The following is a 26,018-nucleotide window of genomic DNA, read 5'->3' as shown; positions in this document are numbered from 1 at the left end:
GACTAATGCAAACCGGGCTAGTACCACACGTCACAACGCATTCTAGTTTATGTTTTCATACGTATAAAAAAACTTGAGAATGAATTTGTACTGCTATTATGAACAGCAATATCGGCTCTTGAAAGTACTTTCTTAGATCAAAGCCCTGCGATTGTTCGTACTCATGTGATTGAATCTCGAAGTCAGAGAGGGTGCGACATCAATCATATAAATAATTCAATTTACCTCATTTTTTCCCGAAATTTAGCCAAACTCTTTATGCCGGGTACTTTCTTCTTCTTCACAGACAGATTCCTTCTCTTCTTAGCCATCGCGGGAATAAATACTGACTCGAAATAATAAAAAACACGGTAGAAAAACACAAGCAAAAATAAAAGCGCGGAACACTATCCACGTGCCGAGCGATGAGGATTCGAACGAGGGGAATTGTAGTGGGGGGGTTTGAGTCTACTCTCTTCGCCTGTAATTCGCATGGTCGCCGGCCAACGCGGTCGTGGCGCTAGCAGCCGCCCGCCTTTGGCGCGAAAAATTTGCTGTTTTATGCTTCGTGATTTTCCTTCTCATTTCTTCATTTTTGAAGATAATTAGGTTCTTAGGGAGTCATTTTGAAGATAAAGAATGGATCTGTGTCGCCGTTTTCGCCGAATTTCGAAAAAAAATTCACTGTCCGCTGTGTCTCACTTCAAAGATAACGTACTTTCAAGTACGTTTTTCGCAAATCTGAGAGCGAAATCGAAAATTCGGCAAAAACGGCGACACAGATCTATTCTTTATCTTCAAAATGACCCCCTAAGAACCTAATTATCTTCAAAAATGAGGAAATGAGAAGGAAAATCGTGAGTCTCTGTTCGCGCGCGCTCGTCGAGGCATAGGCAACGCCCTTAAACGTCTACGTTAACATTTAAATTGCGTTCTTTCATACTTGTTTCATTACGTTTCCGAAAACCGTAATTTCGACGTTTACTTCAACCGTGGAATATCCGGATCATGATCACTAACAGAAAACGTTGATGAGCGCAGTCGAAAAAACCTATATCAGGGCGGACATTTTTCACGAGAAAAAACGTATGTGCTGAACGATTATTCAACTATATACAACGTTATTTTTCGACGAATTTCTTACGATTTATTTACCAGCAATGTTTATTGGGATGGGAATTTTAGACTTTTTATTTTTAATTTTTTTTCTCAGAAACAACTGAGAATAAAAACCTAACCAAAGCATATTCCGGTGTAAAATTGAACGCTCTACAAAAAGTATCTCTTATGAATTTTTGATTAAATCACTCCTTCAGAAGTTATTTAAGGTTAAACTGGTGTTTAATTTTAATTTTTAATTTTTTTCAATTTTGTTTTCATTTTTTCCTTTTTTGACTCCGAAATCTTTAAAATAAAAAATAAAAATTGTGCTAAGTAGAGCGCTGATGTTTATTCATGCCGATTTTATGGCTTAAACTGAAAATTTTAAACAAAAAAAAATTGTTTTTTGAGAAATGAATGAAACAACATACTTTTCCTTCCACAGACGGACCTAAAAATGGATAAATGGACATTGGTGAGATAAAAACGTCGAAAATTTCTTTGTTAATCATGTGATAATGAGGTTTATTATAGTTTTTGCTGTTTTTACAATTTTTTCGTTAAGCAAGCTTTGGTCGCATTAGGATATTTTGATTTATACTCACTCACAACTTGTATCAAATACTGTTTTTGGTCTTCTCGTGTTGTTAAAATGTTAATATACTCTTGGGTTAATTTAACTGCTCTTTCGGCGACATCGTTAACAACTTGGATATTTTTAACAATTTGTAAGCCCTCCAAATAGTCATGATTGCTAGCCCACTCATTAACATCCAATTCCAAAAAATTTTTATCAATGTTAAATCTATCAAAAAATTTCAAGGAATTTGAATTAATAAAAAAATCAACATTTTTTTTTTGTAAGCTTGCAATTTCACTAATCGTATTTATCCCATAGCGTTTGGGAGAATCAAAATCCTCACTTTCATTTTTTTTTAAAGCCTTTACCATGTTCCGTTTGATCAAAATAGATATGTTATGATCAAAAAATGAAAGAGCAGCTGTTTCACTATTCAAATACCATAGGTGGTTTTTAAATTTATGCAAGACAGCTTCGGATATGTCTTTGTCAATTGTCTTATATTGATACACAGCTTTCAAGAACTTCAAATCTTGATTCGGAGCTAATGCTGCAAGAGGTGCTTCAAACCAAAACGGCACATAAATAAAGACGACAAATAAGCAAATATCCAAAAGATTTATTTTCGTCTCATCATCTAATTCAAAAATATCTCGAAAAATATATATTTATTTTGAGTGAATAAATCGCTTTAGACATCCAGCGGGCGTGGTGAAACGCTCCTGGCTTGTAAAATTTTACTTTTTCGGTATCCATGGTTCCAAGGAATATTTTACATAACTCTAAGAGTTCCTTATAGTCATCACGAGGCAAAATCGTACCCAGAAAATGTTCAATTTTACGATTTATTTCTTCTACCTTGCCTAATAATTTTCGAGGAATTTTATTACCTACTAATCCATTTTTGTACTTGGTTTGATCAGCTGTACTCCAACTTTCTTGAAAGCTCTTAAATAGTTTAACATTTGGTCCCTCTGTGCCTGGTATTTTAGTTGTAAAAACACAAGATAATACCAACTCGTAGATGTGGTGCCTGCATGGTAAATATAAAAGCTCAGTTTGGAGCATTTGTTCGAGGTGTATCGCCGCTCCATTCCGACAACCAAGATTTGAAGCCGTAGTTTCACAACAGATCGCTTTAATGTTTTCAGTAATTCCCCAATCTTGGACCGCTGTAAAAATTGCTTCTGCCTGAGTCAATCCTTTTCCATCTGGTAATGCTGGCACATCTAAAATTTTTTCAATTGTGTTACTTCTCATTATTATCGGAACTCGGTCAACCTTTTTACACGTTAAACCATCAGGTATTAATTTTCCATCCCAATGGATAACCACTGCACCAACATCAATGTCACCAAATATCATTTTAATTTTTTCAGCAGCAGTCTTTCGGACTTTTGATCTATATTCATTAAAGGAAGTCTTATTAAGAATTAAATCATTGGTATCAAACCCTAGAACTATCGCAATTGATGATACCACTCGTACAGAATTCCTGTAAGAAATTCCGCAACTATCTAACGTCGCAACGACATCTTCAGTGAGAATATTTATTGTTCTTCTCTCATGTTTTGGTTCATAATTTCGCCCTTGTGATTCGAATGTTGACGATGTGCTTTGCTGAGACGTAGATGTTGTTTCGCCACTCAAAATCTGCTCGCTTATACTTTTTGAACTAGATGGTAACGTCAGATCTAACATATAAATAAAAAAAAGTTATTACTACATTACTCATATTTGGTAGATAAATTTTGTTTAAACAAATACTTTGATAAATTACCTGACATTGAGCGATCATCGTTTTCTTTTGAATCAACACCGTCGACACTAATTTCGTCTTGATTGATAGATTGGACCACCGTGATATCGTCGTCTTCTTTAAAAATTGAGTTTTCTAGAATTAATTACATGACAAATGAATCAAGAAATCTCTCACTGATCAATTACAATATTTTTTATTAAGTCCTATTCATTGTTTGTTAACTACAATTTATAATTTAATTGCAACTTACCAACTGACTTGCTAGAATCTTTGTCTCGTTCATAAATGTGCAAATGATATTTTCTTACTGTTCTTTGGTCATCTAAAAATTTCAAAACGTCACTGTCGACTTCATTTTGAACATCACCATGTGCAATATCAAATAGCTCGTCTAAATATTCTGAAAACTCTTGCTTGAGCTCCGCATTCAAACTTTTTTGTGCACTTCTGTAAGTTTTGTAAAGTTTATCTAATTTTGCTACACATCTTGCATTACATTGCTGTGGAATTCCAGCCCTGTTCCAAAATTTTGACACCTCATCTATGACTATTTTTAAACTTTCTTCGAGTGCTTTTTTAGATTCTCTAGTATAATGAAATAATAACTTCAGCACTTGTTTATTTGTCGGTAGTTTATTACCACTGATTGAGTCAGTTGTTTCACCCAAAAAAACCATAGGATTTCGTAAATTCATAGATATATTCATTATGACAGCAATGATAATTAGGAATTTGATGAAGTAAATAGTTTGTGTACTCTAAGAGGTTAGATTTTGATCATCAATGAAGGAAATAAATCTTCAACTAAATTCATTAACTTTGTTCATGGATTAAATAAATAAGGTTTTTTTTTGTTTCAATCTCAACTGACATTAGAATTTGTAAACAACAAACGAAAAACACTGCACGAGTTTATTTTCTACTCTTCTTTCTTTCTCTTGACTTCTACTGATGGATCGATCGATAAATCAACTCAATAAAAATAACTTCTTTACGTTTTTATAAATTTCTCATACATGGCATTAGGCGATTTTATTTTCTTCAATTGACTGGCATAAAATTCACTAATTGAATACAAGATACTAATTTAAATACTAAAATCCATCGTGTATAAATTGAATTTCACATTTATTGCAAATTTAGAGTTATGTTGTTTCATTTATTTCTCAAAAAACGATTTTTTTTGTTTAATTTTCAGTTTAGGCCATAAAATCGACATGAATAAACATCGGCGCTCTATTTAGCACAATTTTAATTTTTTATTTCAAAGATTTCGCAGTCAATAAAGGTAAAAATGAAAATAAAATAGAAATTATTAAAAAATTGAAATTAAACAAACAACAGGAATTAACAGGAACTTGGACTATTGATAAACGCAAATCATTGATTCCGCAACGTTTCGACCATTTTATTTGGCCTTCTTCAGGCGTCTATAAACATACATATAAATACAAAATATTTTAAACACAACGCATAATACATGTAACAAGATTATACAATTAATAGCAAATAAATTTACCTCAATTTATAAGCGTAAACAATATAAATCTTCTTATACAACTTCATTAGCTCCTCATAAATAATTAACAAAATTCAAAAATTTTATTAATCAAAAAGAACGCAGCTAACAGAACCGACTTGTACATGTAAATAAACTGTCGACCGCAGTCAACCTCAAAATATACATAAATGAGGAAACAGTAAGCGAATGAAGCGCCCTTGTTTCCCACATTCACCGCTGCGGGAATTCAAAACAATACTCTAAAACATTTCTACAATATCTGAGTCAAAACAAAAATTAAATACATTAAAATAGTCTAAACATTCAAAAATAAAGTAAAACTAACGTGCGTCACCAAGATAATCGTTATAAACCGATAAAATCTCGTTGTACATTGCACTCAGATTCTGGGTGTCAGTACGCTTGTTTACCGTGTCATTAAGTTTAATCCAAACCATTTCACTAACCGATCTTTTTAACCAGTTATTCTCTAAATCTAAGATCTTCGCTTTGTCAAAATCAAACCCATGACCCGAGTCGAAGTAATGTGCGGCCAGCGCTGTTTTGTTCTCATCCAAGATTTTAACATTCCTACAACTATTCCTATGTTGGTAAATCCTATTTTTTAAATACTGTTTGGTTTGACCCACATAACAAAGTCCACAAGAGCACGGGATCTTGTACACTACACCTGCTCTTTGATCCTGCTGCACTGGATCCTTTAACTTAGTGTATAATGATTTTATTTTATACACGTTATAATAAGCCAGCTTTACATTAGTACCTGTAAAACAACTATTAATTTTATGTGACAAGCCCGGAACAAAAGGAAACCGGCAGTACTTGATGAAATTCGTAGGACGAACTCCACCAACCCCACCATTTGCTTTATTCTCTTTAAACTTAATGATAGCTGCACGAACAAACGATCTTGGATAACTGTTATTAGTTAACAATATCTCAATTTTTTGATAATTGTCCTCATGATACTCCTCGCTGCTAAGTCTAAACATTCTATCCAGTAAACCATGAATCATTCCCACTTTCTGTGACATTGGGTGGTTGGAACAGAAATTCAAAATTCTTCCTGAACTAGTTGGTTTGGTGTACCAATTAGTCTTCAAATGGTTGTTGGATCTTTCAACCATGATATCTAGGAATGGAATACAACCATTCTGTTCCACTTCCATGGTGAACTGGATTCTGTTAGCTGCGTTCTTTTTAATTAATAAAATTTTTGAATTTTGTTAATTATTTATGAGGAGCTAATGAAGTTGTATAAGAAGATTTATATTGTTTACGCTTATAAATTGAGGTAAATTTATTTGCTATTAATTGTATAATCTTGTTATATGTATTATGCGTTGTGTTTAAAATATTTTGTATTTATATGTATGTTTATAGACGCCTGAAGAAGGCCAAATAAAATGGTCGAAACGTTGCGGAATCAATGATTTGCGTTTATCAATAGTCCAAGTTCCTGTTAATTCCTGTTGTTTGTATGATATATCATGGACGTTAATATAATGGATTGAAATTAAACACACGTTTAACCATAAATAACTGTTGAAGGAGGGATTTAATCAAAAATTCATAAGAGATACTTTTTGTAGAGCGTTTAATTTTACACCAGAATATGCTTTGGTTAGATTTTTATTCTCAGTTGTTTCTGAGAAAAAAAATTAAAAATAAAAATTCTAAAAATCCCATGTTATTTAAATGGGAAAAGTAACATGATTTCGGCACGGTTTAATTTGAAAATTAAGAGCTGATTTCGGGTGGATAATTTTTTTTTTGGTCAGAAACTAAAACTTCAGTGGGCGATAGCTACAAAAAAATCGATTTGGGAAATAACGGACACCCTAATGTACATCTTATCTTTAACTAGAGTTTTGAAGGTATTGAGTTATTAATAAATAAATCAAAATTATTAGGGGGAAAATTAAATTAAAAATTCATAAAGAAATAAAAATTTTTTTTTAAAAACATCCCTTTTCAAATGGTTTTTCGAATTTCAGTCTGTTCAGTCAACACTCAAATTGCCCGGGCGAAGCGAAGTTCAGCTTACTCGCAGCAAGAAGGCAGCACTAAGCAGGGCATAGATCACCCGCCAATCGATAGCCAATCAATAAATTTATAGTTTAAATTTATTGACGCTTGCGCATTTCGCTATTCTCTGACGTCACTCGCTATGAATTTTCTTATTGGCTCTTAGCTATTGGACATGCGCAGTCATTCTCACGGAGAAGAAGACGCCAATTCTCCCGGTTTCTCCGGCATTATTGTTGTTCTTACTGCTACCTCTTGTTCACCTCGTGTTTCTTCTTGTCACTGGTTCATTTAATTATTCGGCTATTGATAAAAAATAGTTGTGACCGTGGTATTTGGTTGAATTTTTTATTGAAGTTACTGTAATAATTAATGTGTGAGAATTCGCTTTAAAGGAATTATTAAATTAATTGTGAATTTGGGTGCATTCGCTACCACGTGTTGTTCTTGGCAACCACGTGCATTGTACACATCGGGTAATTCGCTAACTGTGTATAGTGTATCCAATAAATCAAGTTATAATTTTTTTTGCTAAATTTAGTGTGTTCAGTTTTTATTGTGACAACCTGTATCAAACCAGATCCCGAGTCTCCTCTCCTGTTACTCGCTAAAACACAGTCTCAAAATTTTTAGTTATTCAACTTTTTAATCATTTGCAACTCAGCAAATAGATTATTGATAATTTGTGTGACATTAGGAAATAAAAAATCAATAATTCGACAATTTTACTCAATAATTCATGAAAATTCCATACTTCCTCACCTTAAAAGCCCAATATCTCAATAAATATCGATGTTAGCAATTTGGTTCTCTGGAACTTTTTTGTAGGAAATTAAATTTCCTACAAATTTGTTCGACATTTTTTTTGTAGCTCTTGTCATTTACGAGATAGAGGCAAAAAAACAAGAATTTCATGAAAAAATTGGGTTTGGGTGGCCCGTACGACCCCGCCGGTGTGAGTTACGACTTCACCGCAATGAGCACTTTTGTAGAGCATTTCATTCTGAAGAAGACCTACTGATGTCCTAGACTATACGATAAAATGCCTCTGAACTGTAGATGTTTTACAGAAAAAAATTGAAGTTTACGTGTATTTTAAGCGGGAAATCTTTACATGCCGCGGGGGAGCACTTAATATTAATATTAAGGGCTTAAATTTTGAGGGAATTTTTTTTCAGGTATTTCCCACAAAATTTCGAGATGGGAGTGAAAAAAAAAATACTCGAAAAAAAAGCACCCTACTATACAGGGTGTCCCTAAATTGCCTCCCACGGACTAGCCAGCATAATACCTCGTTAAAATCCAACCGAGAATTTCTTTTCCGGAAGATCGTCCGACGTATAGTTTTTGAATTATAAGCGATAGCGCTAGGCCAATCAGAGTGCACCATTTCATCTAGATTTGCCGCCACGGAAATTGCTGTTTTGTTCGTCTGGGTGAATTATTATTATTTGTTTACGAATTAAATATCGGCACCTCCCCTCTTTCGCTGCTGTACCCCTTATGCTTGAGGATGCGCTTCTGTTTACACACACAAGTGTGCGCCCATGGATGTGCGGCCGGCAGCGTATGCCGCGGCAACAATACCGAGGTCAGCGCTCGAGAAGGGGTACAACAGGGAGAGAGGGGAGGTGCCGATATTTAATTCGTAAACGAATAATAATAATTCACCCAGACGAACAAAACAGCAATATCCGTGGCGGCAAATCTAGATGAAATGGTGCACTCTGATTGGCCTAGCGCTATCGCTTATAATTCAAAAACTACGCGTCGGACGAGCTTCCGGAAAAAAAATTCTCGGTTGGATTTTAACGAGGTATCATGCTGGCTAGTCCGTGGGAGGCAATTTAGGGACACCCTGTATATACGCTCGACAAATTTTAGCGACATATTTGAGGGTAATCGTTTCTTTTTTAATAATTTATTGAAGCAGTTCGCGCGTGACTCATTGGTTCTTGATATTAGGAGTATCAATTGTGATACTGACCACATTGGCTTATCCAGTGCTTTGCTAATCGAGTGTAAAAACGTGTATTACGTATAAAATCATAAAAAATACGATAGCAAACAAATAATTTCAAATGAAAATAAATGAAATGAAATAATAATAAATAATCTTCGTTTTTCAGAAAAATAAAAGAAAAAAAAGGAATAAAAATCGGAAATAACAATGTGCATGGCGTCAGCGTAGAAAAAATTTGAGAAAAAAAGATTCGAAGAAAGAAAAAGAAGAAGAAAAAAGAAAAAGACATCGTGAAAATCAAAGGGAATATTATTTATGTAATATAAATTGTCATATTTGTCTACGATAGCGCAATAAATGAATATTGTATTTTACCACATAAATGATAGTACATTTATACTGATAAATAAAACAATTCGTGCGAAATTATTCCCCAACTATTCCAAAATATTGAAAAATGCACAACGTTGATGTTTAAGTTTTCACTTCTGCCGGCACTCCCGGAGTGCAACCCGTCCTGTTTTTTTTTTTTACTTCTCTTTCTTGATTCTGGTTCTTCTGAGTTCATTCGGCATTCGATCGTTCTAGGGATTATCGACTTTTCAACGGAAGTCCATCTAATAAACGACACGCACCTCATATTCCACGGCTAGGGGATTCTTAGGGCGAAATTGGATTAGCTAGGAAGTGGTAACGCGTGGCATCTCGCAATTGAATGATTTTTATTCTTATTCCTTAGGGCCATTACACAATGAAAAGAATGCTGTCATATTTACGAGTTTCCAAAAAGAAGTAATTTCGCAGATTGGAACTTTGCAGGCATATTAAAACAATAGCGGCGGAACAGATAATTCTCTGCGATAAGTGACGCCAAACACGTTGACCGATGATGCGGAAGACCAAGTCTGCGATCTCATGGCTGAATTGCTTTCCGGTGCCACATAAAGGGTATAAAAAATACATATTCTCTACTTTTAGCAGATGCAACATTACGTCCAGTTTATACGATTAAAATATTTATTTGATTCTGTGATAATAAATATAAGTAGCCGAATCCTCATAAGTGTAAAAACACAAATTGAAAATGTTATAAATATTTGTAAGAACGTTTAAATAGAGAATGTTTCAATAAAGGTATATAGGTTTGTGTGTAACGGTTACGTTTAATCACGGGTCACAGCCTATGTGAGAAAACCGTTATTGTGTGTTCTTTGTCAATTTCTGATAGAAATAACAGATTTATAAGGAACCCGCTCTGATGGGTAAAAGCTGGATCAGCTTATCAGAACCAAAAAAACCCTGGATAGTAAAACTATACGGACTTAGGTATCACCAAAGCCGCCTGGATGCGTGAACAGGCACCTCCGCCCGTTGCCACCTTCAGTAAGCCAAGGGCTTGTAGACCGTTGCTTCAAACTGGAGATAACTGAGAGAGGCATATATCACCTAGTCTAGGATACGGGTTTCCCGGTACTCCCTTCTAATCGCAAACTCGGAGTAAACAGAGTCGCCTGTCTATATTTTGTTACGAGTTATTGACTCAAAACACCGGACGATCGAACTGCACGGACTTAGGTAACACCAAAGCCGCCTTGAATTTGTGAACAGGCACCTCTGCCCGTTGCTATGTGTTAGCTATGTGTTCGAGGAATGTGTTGACAACGAGACAGACGAGTGCATGTTTAAATGGAACATGTGTTTTAATAACTATTAATTCAAGTACAATGGTCTTTGTCAGTAGACAATGACGTGGTTTTACAAAATATAACCGTAGAGAACAAAAAAAAAATTATAATAAAATTAGAGGAATCATAAAACTATCAGAATTAGTCGGTTCTGCTCCTAAATTTCCTTAAAGGTCAACGTTAAATACGCGGCTTGACTCAATATTTCCTCTAGACGTCCCGGGCTATCGTGAACTCAAATTTCAATACTCTTTTCAAATTTCGGACCAAGCTCTTTGCTTGAATTTCCTCCCTCAATGTCGTGAAGCTAAATTCGATAACGCTCTCTAGACGAGAAACGCCTCGTACAATAATGACTCAGCTCGGCGCTATACCGGACAACTGGTAACCGCTCTTGGTGGTCCTCCAGTTTTGTACTCTCCCGAAGCAGTTGTTGGATTATCCTGTCGACGTCATTTCCCTATTTGTGTGTCCTGTTGTGGGTCATCGTACTGGTATGCGTTGGTCAGCGTTAGTCGTCTTTGTTTATTATCTTGGACGTTAGCAGGCCACGGTCGATGTCGGTGGTCGTCCCGATCAGCTATCTCTGTCAGTTGTTGTTATGATTCGTGTATATCACGGGCACGGTTGGTAGTCTAAGAGCCAGTGGACGGCTACCTGCATGTATTTGACCAAACCTGGGATTTTGTACAGTGAGGCCCCTATACCTACCATATATGAGATGGGGGTTCACTAAGCCCCAACTGGTGGACGCGGCGCGCGCTCAGGTAAGACAGGTATCGATTTTTGGTGAATTTTAAATGCATTTGACCACGTCTGCCGTTTTGATATTTGAAAATATATTATTATTATTATCTAAAAATAACAATGGCAGACCATTACCACGCGTTTAGCATACTGGCAGACAGTTTTGAAAATGCTGAAAAAAATTAAATTTTGAAATTAATTGACCAAATCTGCCATTGATATATTTTGTTTATCAGGGTCTTAAAAACTTATATTCATCACGGCAGACGGCTTCATGGCGTACACACTTCAGCAGACAACAAAACCTTAGCTACTATCCGGTCATATGTATATACATATATGTATTAAGTTACCTATTTCACATCAATATGATTTACTTTATCATGCATCCATATTAATTTAAAATTTAATTTTGTAAACTATGTACTAAAAGTGATGAGTTTGACGATAAGAAAGCAAATATATTTCGGAAGAATCTCAAATATTAGGGTATATTGCAGATAACAAATAATCATTCAAATATTTATTTAGTTTTCTTCTTTTTATTTGTTTGAGACAAAATTTGAAAAAATGAATAAAAAAATATGAATCGTGCATGCTTTACAAAACATTTATTTTTTCCGACTAATTTCAATCTTCATTCACCGTCATCGGAGTCAAGTCTGTCGTGGTGTGACTCGTCTTCATCATCCGTAGAATTGGAATGTGTAAAAATTAAACATTAATTATAAAATAAAAATAATTGGAAAAGTGATCCGAACATATTCGATAAAAAATTGATTATTATAAACTTACCAGGGACTTCGGTGATTAAGTCACTCACAGAAGTTGGCAGCTGATCACCATCAAACCATTTGAATACAAATTTGTCGTCCTGCTCAATCCAACCATACTCTAATGGGTCCAATGTGGTAGGTTGCTTCTTATAAGCATTTCTCCAAACACTTGAAATATAATGAGCTCTTAGAAGTTGCTGGTAAAGCTCACTCTTACACGGTGGTATTGAGCTTGCATCAAAATTCAGTATTTTTTTAGTGAAATTTTCATTCACGTCAGAAGCTTTTAGTCAATGAAAATTTCACTAAAAAAATACTGAATTTTGATGCAAGCTCAATACCACCGTGTAAGAGTGAGCTTTACCAGCAACTTCTAAGAGCTCATTATATTTCAAGTGTTTGGAGAAATGCTTATAAGAAGCAACCTACCACATTGGACCCATTAGAGTATGGTTGGATTGAGCAGGACGACAAATTTGTATTCAAATGGTTTGATGGTGATCAGCTGCCAACTTCTGTGAGTGACTTAATCACCGAAGTCCCTGGTAAGTTTATAATAATCAATTTTTTATCGAATATGTTCGGATCACTTTTCCAATTATTTTTATTTTATAATTAATGTTTAATTTTTACACATTCCAATTCTACGGATGATGAAGACGAGTCACACCACGACAGACTTGACTCCGATGACGGTGAATGAAGATTGAAATTAGTCGGAAAAAATAAATGTTTTGTAAAGCATGCACGATTCATATTTTTTTATTCATTTTTTCAAATTTTGTCTCAAACAAATAAAAAGAAGAAAACTAAATAAATATTTGAATGATTATTTGTTATCTGCAATATACCCTAATATTTGAGATTCTTCCGAAATATATTTGCTTTCTTATCGTCAAACTCATCACTTTTAGTACATAGTTTACAAAATTAAATTTTAAATTAATATGGATGCATGATAAAGTAAATCATATTGATGTGAAATAGGTAACTTAATACATATATGTATATACATATGACCGGATAGTAGCTAAGGTTTTGTTGTCTGCTGAAGTGTGTACGCCATGAAGCCGTCTGCCGTGATGAATATAAGTTTTTAAGACCCTGATAAACAAAATATATCAATGGCAGATTTGGTCAATTAATTTCAAAATTTAATTTTTTTCAGCATTTTCAAAACTGTCTGCCAGTATGCTAAACGCGTGGTAATGGTCTGCCATTGTTATTTTTAGATAATAATAATAATATATTTTCAAATATCAAAACGGCAGACGTGGTCAAATGCATTTAAAATTCACCAAAAATCGATACCTGTCTTACCTGAGCGCGCGCCGCGTCCACCAGTTGGGGCTTAGTGAACCCCCATCTCATATATGGTAGGTATAGGGGCCTCACTGTACAAAATCCCAGGTTTGGTCAAATACATGCAGGTAGCCGTCCACTGGCTCTTAGACTATGGTGTTGATGCGATTTTGAACTGTCCGTTACAATATATAGATATATATGGGTACGTTCAATACTTTTCGACCGCAGCCTGCGGGCTTGGGTCAGCGATTCGGCTGCTGATTTTTTTCAAGAAAGTAGGTTATAAAAAAAGACGATTCTTCAAATTTGTGCTTAATAAAAGAAAATCTGGTGGCTATACAAATTTTTGATATTTTTAATAATTCAATTTTTTAGTTATTTTCACGATTTGTTCATGGGACCTCTATGGGACTTGAAGACTCGAATCAACCGGCATTCCTCTTCTCTGAACTTGTATTTTGAGGAAAACAATAGTTTTTTACTCCAAAGCAAAATCCAGTTTAATTAGGACCCTTTTCATGAACTACTATTTAGCAAAATTTCGCATAACTTTGAAACGCTGCCAAGTCAAGAATTTTCCAAGCAGACGGCCAATCGACGGCTCAAAATTTTCGTCTAGGTATACTTTATCACTACCTACACGAATTATTAATAATTACTACGTTCTTTTTTATATACGGCCCCGCAATACCAACTGATTTCTGAAAAATCGTTGTTTTCAGATAGCTGTAACTCTTTTCTATCAACTCGAAATCGCTTGAAATTTTCAGGGAAAATACTTCATTTTATCCCCAAACAACGCTGAAAATTTCCAGCTAGGAGTCGAAGTTATTAACGAGCTGTGAATTTTCAAAATGTTCAAGTTTTCCACATAATATTTCATATTTCATGGCATCATCAACTATATAACAAGTATTGTGTATGACTTCATGGGACACAAAGAAACAAATATTTAATTTCAAATGAATAATTACAATACGAATGATAAATAAAAATATTTTTTATTGCTATAAATATCCTATTCTTGCAGTCAATGAGTTTTTTTCTTAAGGCGATACAAATTATAGGGATGTAAGCCATATTTTTATAACATTACTTCAGTATGTAGTATGTGATAAAGTATACCTAGACGAAAATTTTGAGCCGTCGATTGGCCGTCTGCTTGGAAAATTCTTGACTTGGCAGCGTTTCAAAGTTATGCGAAATTTTGCTAAATAGTAGTTCATGAGAAGGGTCCTAATTAAACTGGATTTTGCTTTGGAGTAAAAAACAATTTTTTTCCTCAAAATACAAGGTCAGAGAAGGGGAAGCTATTTAATTCGAATCTTCAAGTCCCATACAGCTCCCATGAAAAAATCGTAAAAATAACTAAAAAATTGAATTATTAAAAACTTCAAAAATTTATATAACCACCAGATTTTCTTCTATAAAGCTAAAATTTGGAGAATCGTCTTTTTTTGTAACCCACTTTCTTAAAAAAAATCAACAGCCGAATCGCTGACCCAAGCCCGCAGGCTGCGGTCGAAAAGTATTGGACGTACCCATATATGTGTGTATGTGTGTGTATAGGGGCTATTCCGCGTCAACCGGATCAGTCATCTCTCAGATATTTTTTTAATTTGGCATGTGGATTGTGTGGGACGAGTTAGATTTTTGTGCCAAAGCGCGAATCTCATAATGCAAAATTCGATTTTTTATTAACAATAACAAATTAGACTCCCATTTTTTTCAAAAATTCATAACTTCGGCAAAAAATTAGATACAATATATTTTTTTTTTTTCAAATTACGCGGAAAGCTCCATAGAATTTAAAAAAAAATACGAAATGGTAAAAACAAGTTGTTATCAATTGTTTATTTAACAATTAATTTTTCAAAGATTTTCAAAACAGTGACTGACACGATCAAAAAATTTTTTTAAAATTCTGACATGTTCCTTGAACTGTACTACAACCTGTGAATTAATTCCAGAGGGGTGTTTTTCTTCGTTTTCGAGTAAAAAATCATTAAAGGTGTCGATGCGCATGAAATTGCGGCCCGCCGAGTCTCTACGTAATGGCGGGCGGCCGGTTGCCGTCCACCGCTACACCGCGGTGGCGTCGCAGCGTTATTTTAGAGTCATTTTCACGATGTAGGACATGATTGAAGAATCTGAAAAAAATACTGTACCTTCACAAGGCCTGCTCAAAGCGATAAGTGAAGTTTCAAGAATGTGTTTTTATTTTAAAATAAGTAGCAAGTTATGTAATTATTATCATTTATGTGCACTCTCATGGTGTGTAACCGTTATTTTGAATCTCTGTAATAAAAAAACGGTGAAAAACACATTCCTGAAACTTCACTTATCGCTTTGAGCAGGCCTTGTGAAGGTACAGTATTTTTTTCAGATTCTTCAATCATGTCCTACATCGTGAAAATGACTCTAAAATAACGCTGCGACGCCACCGCGGTGTAGCGGTGGACGGCAACCGGCCGCCCGCCATTACGTATAGACTCGGCGGGCCGCAATTTCATGCGCATCGACACCTTTAATGATTTTTTACTCGAAAACGAAGAAAAACACCCCTCTGGAATTAATTCACAGGTTGTAGTACAGTTCAAGGAACATGTCAGAATTTTAAAAAAATTTTTTGATCGTGTCAGTCACTGTTTTGAAAATCTTTGAAAAATTAATTGTTAAATAAACAATTGATAACAACTTGTTTTTACCATTTCGTATTTTTTTTTAAATTCTATGGAGCTTTCCGCGTAATTTGAAAAAAAAAAATATATTGTATCTAATTTTTTGCCGAAGTTATGAATTTTTGAAAAAAATGGGAGTCTAATTTGTTATTGTTAATAAAAAATCGAATTTTGCATTATGAGATTCGCGCTTTGGCACAAAAATCTAACTCGTCCCACACAATCCACATGCCAAATTAAAAAAATATCTGAGAGATGACTGATCCGGTTGACGCGGAATAGCCCATAGGATGGTTTGACGACTTTTTACTATGTGCGTCAGCTATTTCGAGGACATTCGACTGTTTTGAGGACGGGCCTCAAAAAAATGTACATCTTACGTACGCTTTGGGGACTGTCCTCAAAAAATACATCATATGTTATTCGGTTAGTTCGCGGACATCTGGAAAACGTACTTATTTTGAGGACTGTCCTCAAAAACACATATTTCATCACAGGTTCGTATTATTTGAGGACACTTATGTAACTTATATTTTGCGGACACGATTTCGAAAATGTGTACTTTGAGGACGCAATTAGGGTTGAGTGCTGGCTGTTAACTAATACTGATGATTATTATTTTCTCACATTTCTTGATTCTTCGACATGGGTTCCGCTCTAGAAAAATTTGCAACGTCAATTTTGAACAAATCATGAGACCGTACAACTTCGTTGTTCATCCAAAATTCATTGTTCTTGTGTAATTGTAGATCGAAACACCCTGGCATCCACATAATTCACGGGCACATCACAGTGTCAACCACTTCACATTCTGAAGTAACGAAAGGAAGTGATAGTGCCAGGCTTTATTAACGACTAATGAATCCTGTTACAACAATTAATGCGTGTAATACGTTGTATAGTGCCTTTGAACAACCATGTCCTCGAAGTATACTGTCCTTCAAATGTCAGATTTCATATGAAATATACTCCGAGGACATCGTCGAAGGTGTACGGTATACTTCGAGCACGCGGTTTCATGAGTATAGCATTTTAATACGTCAACTCATAAATTATTATAATCCAAATTATTCCTTTCCCCAGCCTGCACAAAATATCCGATGAGTTCGATATAGGTTTGGAAACTATCCGGGTTCAAAAACCGTATATATTATCTGGTTTGCGAACCTGAAATGTTTCCGAAACTACATGAATCTATATCGTATCTATACATCCGGCAACGTATCCGGCGTTCCGTGCAGGGGGATTTTGACCTCAAAATGAAGTACATAAATACTGCAAGGGGCCCTCAATGGCCCTGGTTCATTCGCTTTAAATTATGTAAAGACAGTTAGTTTAGACCACAGAAGGGCCCCTACTTGGGGCCTTCGTATATTTACCCTTCACTACCCTAGCGTTGAATCCTAACATGGCCCCTAGCTTACTGAATTGCATGAGGAGAAACTTCCACATGGGAACTTAGTTATCGATCCCAAATTGGTTGTGTCCAGTCAATCGTAGTTCTGAACACACTGGTATCTGCATGATTTTTAGGCATTCCAAACATCAATCACGTCATGTTGATGAGTAAAGAGAAGATAAAAATGTCAATGCATGTCATTGAGAGTATACTGACCTCTAACAACCATGGCCTCGAGGTATACTGCATTCTGAATCCTAAGTTTCCTAAAACCTAATATGGCGAACACGTAACTACCTCTATACCTACTCCAAAATAACAGCAATTTGGAAACCATAACTAAAAATATGTTGTTTATCATTATAGTCATACAGAATGGGACATGCTCAATTACTTATACCAAAGAGGATAACATAATAATTTTAATGTAGAACTTATATTTTCATATTCTTTGATACTTCATTTTGAATGAGTTCATATTTTTGTATTAATGTTTGGAAATAAAAAGTCGAAGGTCAGGTCTAGCTTAGTCTCATAAAAAGTCTGTAATTCATTATTAATAATTTGGGTATTAAGCATAAAAGATGGGCTAAGTTTTTATGAACTTATATTTAGTTCAACTTTCCCACCAGAACTGAAAGAATAAGTTGAGTGACATGCACACAAGAGTGAAATCTCCCACATGCTGAAGTACAGTTATACATATGTTGAAAAACAAACACGTTCAAAGAACTTCTATAAATGCGCTAAACACATTTCTCTGAATCAACTTACATACTAAAGGTTTGGTTGCCTCAATCACAGGTATACATATATCTCTCGAATATTAGATATTGTTCTCAAGATTTCAATTTTCAACTCATTCAACCGATAATGATCTTAGGATTGAATAATTTCAGAAGATATTATGCAAAATAAAGATCCAGGCCATGACTATAACTATTTAGTACGTTGAACTTTTCTGGCTATATTATGAATATCAATATATTATGATATAGAAATAATGTAATTATGTATTATACTCTTCAAGTAAACCTACACGCTAAAGATTTAGTTGCTACAATTGCAGGTTTTCAGGCATCTCCTGAATCTTAGAAGATTTTCGCAATATTCTAATTTTCAACTTATATAACTAGAAATCTTTGGATTAAATGATTGCATGAAATATTATGAAAAATGCAGGACTAGGCCATGACTATAGTCTACTATTTAATACGCTGAGCTTTTCTGACTCATATAAACCTATATATTATAACATGGAAATAATGAACGTTTGTATAATATAATAAGTTTTTAGGAACTGAGAAAATATATCTTAAATTATGTGCAGACAACTGGAATATTTTACCATACCAGAGTAAACGCATTGAGAAAAAAAAGTGTAACGAACTCCCAGAAACACTTGTTGCAACATAATATTCAACCGAATTATTATCATTTACGTCTTTCTTGAAAAATCTTCATTTGTACACTTGGGACTTCAAAAAATGACCTCGGTTTAAAATATGAAAATTCTTCACAGTAAAATTGAATGCCTGTAGCCTTTAACATAAGAAAAATCGTAACGAATAAAAATGAAGGTACAGGAGAATTTCTGAAGATACCAAAGCTTATAAGCTAATCATATTCTTGGAAATATTGAGATAAAAAATAATCTCGGTAGACAGGAGTACCCTGGTGAATAACTTCATGTGATAAATCATATAATGTTATGGCCGAAATTGATACGTATTTCATTATGTAATTTAACATGTGAATACGGTTTGTTACGTAGCAAATCACATGACACATTATAAAGTATAGATTATGAGATGAAATACATAACAAGTCATACGTTTTGTGGTGTAATTTATGATGTATTTCACCTTATATAAATAGTATTTTATGATTTATCGTTAAATCACATGATAAAAAACAATTTCGGTCATCACGTTATATGATTTATCATATAATGTTTTTCAGTAGGGTACTGTGAAGTGAAACAACCTATCATTTTGGAGCATGCGAGAATTATACTCCAGCGAGACGTAGAATGAAACCTCAAGTTTCCAGTTGGAGTTTAACGACTCAACTATCTTGAATCATTTCGTAGGTGATGTAATTCTTTTGAAGGGTATCCAAAACTACACTACCGAAAAATATTATATGATAGATTACATAACGTTATAACTGGAATTGGTATCTGATTTATCATGTAATTTAATACGTGAATACAATTGAATACATAGCAAATGACATGATGAACCATCAAATACGATTCGTAAGGTGAAATATACCGGGACAATCTCTTGAAACTATACATATAATGCGCATGCGCGAGTTTTATCGGCTGCTCGGGCAGGCTGGCCACTCCGAGTTTCAGCTGTCAAACTCTGTTTCTGGCGGCGGCGTAGTTCATACGAATTTTTGAGGTTAGAATCTCAAACGGTCGAGGTAGTGACTCGGAAAGTTGATGCTAATGCTCTTTGAAAATTGGCTTTATTCGACTAAAATGAGAAATCTATTTAAATGTTGGGTGCTTGGAAGAAACGCAGCAGGTAGGTGCGAACACTTTATTTAATCATTTTTATTATTTCGTACATTAGAAATAACAATGGAACTTTTATCTATCAACAGGTGATACGGCCAAAATAATTACATCTCTGATATTCACTGTTATCTGCCCATTCAATTTGTCAGACGTACAAAGATCATCGCTACTTTCAAGCAACTAAGCAACTCTCTCACTCTTTTGTGATTTCAGGCGGTAATATTGAATTGTATCACTTTCGAAAATGAGACATTAAACCGAGCGTTCAAGAAATTTTAATATCTCACTATCTGTAACGGAACTGTGAATCTTTTTTTTCTTGAAAATAGTTCAACAAAATTTACGAATAGTTGATAGCCAATGTATTTTTTCCGATTAACAAATTATTGCTACTACTATTTGAAATTTCCGAATGATTATCAGAATTTATTTCGCAAATTTTCAATGATGTTCGATTAAATAAATGAAGAGGACCTAATACTCAAATTGAAAATTCAAGTAATACTGGATTTATTAAAATGATTTCTGTATTTCATGTTAGTGCGGTTCGAAACAAAGAAAATCTAATCGAAAGCGTAGAACTGAGGAACGTAAATCACATCCTGTGACACAAGTTGAAAATCAAGTTTCTCAAAATGCGCCTCAATGTCACAATTAGCTTCAAGGACAATCATGTTTTAGAGTAATGTCAGAACATTATTACGAGGATCTTGACTTATCGGATTCAAGATTGTGTCCCTTGTTCCATCAAAATAAATGAATATCTAATTTTTAACCAAGTTTATGAAGATTTTTTTCCAAATAATGTAATCCGATACAATATCTTGTTCTTAGTCCTCCGAACATCACCTTCTAACAAGGATATTTGGAAAGAGTCCCTTTGTTGCAGAAACCATTATAAAATTCTTGGTTTTCAATTCGTGCTACTGAATAACTCTGTGTTTCAGGTTCCATTTTCAATCTCAAAATGGGATTTTTTTTGCTCCAGATAATGCTAACATGAAATTCAGAAATAATTGCGGTACACGGAGATTCACAAGCTTTCAGTCTTAGCGTAGGACCCTATAAAGAGTGTAAAATTGAATTTGGTTTCAAGTTATCGTGCAACTAGCTAGCCAGATGACACCGTCAACTAAGATTAAATTTAAAGACATTTTCAACTGAACTTATTCAACAGTTCTAGATTTAGATTGATTCAGTTTGCCTAGCAAAATTCAACCCTACAATCTAATTGAGGACTTGAAAAACTATTTATCTGAATTCAATGCCAAAGAGAGCAAAAGTAAGCTTCAAAATAAGATACCAAATCAAATGGTATAAAGTTTGAAAAACAATGCTGGTCAATAATAATGCTCAAATTACAATGGTGCACAGAATGATTCCTCGGTAGAATGAATTGGCAGCAACGGTTAAGTAACAAACTTATCGCTATTGGCTCGATCAAAGTAAAATGATGGGATATTCAGCCATTATGATCTGTAGTATGTCCCGCTCTTCAATTTTGCCTCAACTCATGTTAAGAAGGTGGCGATGGCCTGATAAAATTCACTCCGGCAGCTGATGTCTGACGAAACAACTAGGTTCAATGGTTCTAATGATTGCACCGCTCGAGAAACCAGGATCCTTGCCACCTAAACGTTTTGACCATCAGGTAAGGCATAATTTTCCTCGTGTTAATTAAAGTTTAAACTTCGAGCCTGCTGAAAAAAAAACGAATTTAATCATTGAATCCATGTTAAAATATTGTCATTGTCAAAGATCACGTAATTGGAAATTTACTTACATGCTTCGATGCCTGACAAATTTAGTCCCGCTTTGACAATGAATTATTTCGTACCTGAAAATATTAGAAGCTATTATTATCAAACAGGATCTTTTGGTATTTTTGAATACAACTAATTTCCAATAAAATTCACAAAACATAAAACGTTAATGAGACGCATTGCCACCAGACATCACCTGGCTTAATGCTCGAAAATTACAATCACAAATTACTGATCGTTAGATATCGTTTGACGTATTGCTTTTGTGAATACCATTTATTGAATTTGTATTGTGGAGTTTTTTCATAGTCCATATTTTTTCGAAATCAACAAAATTCTTCGATTAGCAAATTCACAATATGATCGCGAATATCACGGTATAATCGCGAGGTTACTGAAATTCGTTCACCTGAACCGCTGAATACGAGGTGAATAAACATCGCCGATCACATCGCGAAACTATTTCCTTGTTTTCCTACGTAATGATGAAGAGGGACATCGATTTCTAGAATTGAAACTCAGAGACAGATCACCACGTGGTATTTAACCAGATAGTTCGTATCCTAATTCTGTGCATACCGGCGACACTGGGAGGGCGCGAAAACCACGATTCTGGTGATACCAGAATTTGATTGGATGAGGGCAACGATCGCGACTGGTATCAGCCAATACAATCATCTTTCTCCAGAGTTTCGTAACTTTCCCACCCGCGAATATAAACAACCCCGCCCGCGTAAATTGACCACTTTGCAAAAAGATCGCGCAACTTCAACCACGTGTCTGGCAACTACCTCGATCTTTTTGTGAATTTTTTCATCGTGTTCATTAGATAAAAAAATGCCTAATTACAAGTTTTCTGTGCAGGAAAAGGTGGAATTAGTGAAATTTCATTACCAGGGCCTGTCTTACCGGGAAAATCAGGCCCATTTCGCCGTCACACACCCGGATCGACCAACACCTTCGTTAGCGACCATCAGGAATCTGGTTCTAAAATTCGAACAATCCGGTAGTGTCGACGAGAGAACCAGGAAAATCTCTCAACCAAACCGTCAGCTGAGCTGGGATACTAAGCTGGACATCTGCTTGACCGTCGAAGAGGATCCATTCAAGCCTATCAGCCGCGTCGCCCAGGACTTGGAAATATCTAACGCGTCGGTCAGAAGAGTATTGTGTGAAGCTAAGTACAGATCGTACAAGTTTCAAGTCCATCAAGAACTCTTGGCTGGTGATAACGATAGTCGTCTTCGCTTCAGCCAAGAGTTGATGGAACGTCTGAACGCAGACGAGGGCTTGTTGAGTCGCATTTGCTTCTCAGATGAAAGTACGGTGATACTTGTCGGGAAACCGAACAGGCAGAACACCAGAGCCTGGTGTCGAAACAACCCTCGTCTGTTCATTCAGGCGGGCACGCAGTACCCGTTGAAGCTCAACGTCTGGCTTGGCGCGATTGGCAATCGGCTGATTGGGCCATTTTTTATTGATGGAAACCTCAACGGCGAGAAGTATCTCTGGTTGCTGAGAGAGAGGATTGTACCGGCTCTTAGGCTGATTGAAGAAGAAATCGTGAGTGTATTTTATCACGTAGAGCTGGCGTTATTATTAGCAGAGTGCGTATGATCTTCAAACGAATAATTTTACGCTTACTACAAGTAACGTATCATTTTCTGTGTTTAGGGCGAACCTGTTTGGTTTCAGCAGGATGGAGCCCCACCGCACTTCACACGTGCGGTGCGTGATTACCTCGACCAACAATTCCCTGGACGCTGGATTGGCAGGGGGAGCCCGGAGGTCGAGTGGCCAGCCCGTTCACCTGATCTCGCTCCCTTGGACTACGGCTTGTGGGGCCATTTGAAAAATGTTCTGTATGCCCAAGGTAGGATTGAAGACCTTGCCGCACTGCAAGCTAGGATCTTGGACATCCTGCAGAACCTGTCACCGGATATTATATCCAATACGACAAATGCCTTCTACGACCGGCTCGGTTACTGCGCTGCAGCTGCTGAAGGGCATTTCGAGCACTTTTTGAAAGGCAACCAATGGCCAGACGAGGGGTGATCAGAAGAGTGGAGATTGGTCTCCAGTGTTTTCGGACGATTGTCTTGTAAGTTATTGTTTTGTTTCCTAATTTTTCATTAATAGCATGATTTACACTGTAATATTAACTGTTGTTCTTTTTCTCTTTTTATTTTTGGATATCTGGTGAACCCTCTTTGTTAACGGAATATTGATTGCTGTACAATGGAGCTGCAAAAACTTTGTCAACTAATCAATGATGTCGGCGAGGGTTTTTGTGAGTATTGCGTCGGGTACGTTTTCTGTTAATTGCTACTCTTTGTCCTCCTAAGCTTCGTGTTTAAGATGAATAATTTCTTTATTCCTTGTTACTCATTTCTTTTATTTATTTCATGTTCATCGGCACTAATTACTGACTTCTGGAGCACTGCACCGTAACGAATCTACTCTGGAAATACCTTCTACTGGGTCTCAACCATTCATTTATTTTTAATTTTATGTAAATAAAGAATCTGTTCACAATAAACATTGTTTTTACTTACCTACCTCTGTTTGTCCAGACTCCCACATGTTAATGACATTTCACGTTGAATTTCAGATTTCTTCTTTCAATAAATAACACCCAATTTCTGTATCATTTGATATTTGCTTTTCCGTTAAATTTCTTATTGCGTCGGTTGAATATCTTCCGAAATCAACCACGGTATTGCTGAACGATACTATTCTTCTTAGACAATTCACGCTACGTAAAAATAAACAGCAGCATAACCTCAATCCACGGCTTTACGCGCGAGAGAATTACAGCTTTTGTTTCATTTTGTGTACGTTGGCGGCTTGCTCAGCAGAAGAAAACATCACCGCGGCGCGATTTCACCGACCAATGAGATTAAATTATTTGGCGCATGCGCGTTATATGTATAGTTTCAAGAGATTGTCCCGGTATGGCAAATTCCATACCAAAACGTATGACTTGTGATGTATTTTATCTCATAATCTATACTTTATAATCTTACATGTGATTTGTTATGTAACAAATTTTGTTCACATGTCAAATTACATTATACAATACGTATCAATTTCGCTCATAAAATTATGTGATTTATCGCATCAAGTTTTCAGTAGGATAATGAAATAAAAAGTTGTTAAATTTAAATCAAGTTAAAATTAAATTAAATATAACTCCATTTCAGGAAAATGACAGGTAGAGCTAAAGAAATGATGGCAAGCAGAAAAGTTAAATTCAGGCATGAACCCCCCCACCCATTGAGCCAAATGGCTGGACCAAGGAAAAAATAATAATAATAATAAAAATCACAATTATAGTTATTAATAATAATCTGACTGATAAATTTGTCGTTTTTTTTTGTAATTTGTATCCCCCTAGATAAAATTGCTGCTGTAAGAGTTTGAAAATTTTTTGATAGTTCGTAGTCGTAAATGGTACTCTAACAATAAGTCAATGTTTCATTTTGCATGCCTCATTGAAACGATTGTCTTCAAGCAATCATTATATTCCTATTCAAAAACAACTCTTTTTGCGCTCGTTGTGTATCCAAGTCTTAACTTGGGGGGCTGTGCGACCTATCAGGCATTTGTTTTTAGCAATCACGTCTGATATTAGCGATAGTGATGGCAACTGTTTACCGTGCAAATCCCTATTGAAAATATGGACAGCGTACATGAAGTCGTACTCACGTCGGCATAACGTCAACTTCGACGCCGGAAAGCAAGCCCGAGGTCACCCACCAGATGATTATCATAGAGTATACTGCATTTGGGATAATATATTGCGTCACTTACTACGCACATTACGCCGCGCTCCGACATCATTTACAACGCAACCACGTACGTCAATATGACTACGCTTACTGTCAGAAGATTCTCGGAATTCCAGACTGTAATCGACTACGTTGTAATAGGGTCTTCTTAAAATATAAATAAATTGAACAGCTGATATAGAATAAAGGACACGAATTACTGTTGGACGGCCTTTATAATAATAAGGAAGAATATTACATGCACAAATGTACTTATATCTAGTAACACATTTTTTGAATACCTTAAAGTTATAGTTGATACAGGTCACTGAAGTAGTTTTTCACCCAACTTATAAACTCACCAGTATAAGTTACACATTCGATGCAATAGGCACTTTTGTAGATTGTTTCATCCTGAGTGAATCGA

At 35.4% G+C, this 26,018-nt stretch overlaps 1 protein-coding gene and 2 long non-coding RNA genes across 3 annotated transcripts; 1 reads left to right on the top strand and 2 right to left on the bottom strand.

Annotated features, from left to right (window-relative positions):
• Positions 1–4,805: 4,805 nt before the first annotated feature.
• LOC138190699 (uncharacterized) lies at positions 4,806–5,025 on the bottom strand. Its single transcript, XR_011176751.1, has 2 exons — positions 4,942–5,025; positions 4,806–4,852 (listed from the first exon to the last, which is right to left on the bottom strand). It is a non-coding gene; the product is annotated as an uncharacterized lncRNA (long non-coding RNA).
• A 158-nt stretch (positions 5,026–5,183) lies between these two features.
• LOC138190933 (uncharacterized) lies at positions 5,184–6,113 on the bottom strand. Its single transcript, XM_069135822.1, has 3 exons — positions 5,767–6,113; positions 5,270–5,526; positions 5,184–5,203 (listed from the first exon to the last, which is right to left on the bottom strand). The coding sequence occupies exons 1-3, from the start codon at positions 6,111–6,113 to the stop codon at positions 5,184–5,186; spliced, it is 624 nt and encodes a 207-aa protein (XP_068991923.1).
• Positions 6,114–6,154: 41 nt separating this feature from the next.
• On the top strand, positions 6,155–6,374 carry LOC138191427 (uncharacterized). Its single transcript, XR_011177728.1, has 2 exons — positions 6,155–6,238; positions 6,328–6,374. It is a non-coding gene; the product is annotated as an uncharacterized lncRNA (long non-coding RNA).
• Positions 6,375–26,018: the final 19,644 nt, after the last annotated feature.

Source organism: Neodiprion pinetum, chromosome 1, assembly GCF_021155775.2.
Source record: "Neodiprion pinetum isolate iyNeoPine1 chromosome 1, iyNeoPine1.2, whole genome shotgun sequence".
Lineage (NCBI taxonomy): Eukaryota > Metazoa > Arthropoda > Insecta > Hymenoptera > Diprionidae > Neodiprion > Neodiprion pinetum.
The sequence above is the reverse complement of the archived record's forward strand: the minus strand, read 5'-3'. Positions and strand labels throughout refer to the sequence as shown.

Excerpts from the sequence above, each read along its gene's own strand:
- LOC138190933 (XM_069135822.1), bottom strand. The coding sequence starts at position 6,113 with ATGGAAGTGGAACAGAATGGTTGTATTCCATTCCTAGATATCATGGTT. Across the intron at positions 5,527-5,766 it reads CGTCCTACGAATTTCATCAA|GAATAGTTGTAGGAATGTTA; the intron begins GTACTGCCGGTT and ends TTACCAACATAG. Across the intron at positions 5,204-5,269 it reads CGATTATCTTGGTGACGCAC|ATATTGTAGAAATGTTTTAG; the intron begins GTTAGTTTTACT and ends GTTTTGACTCAG.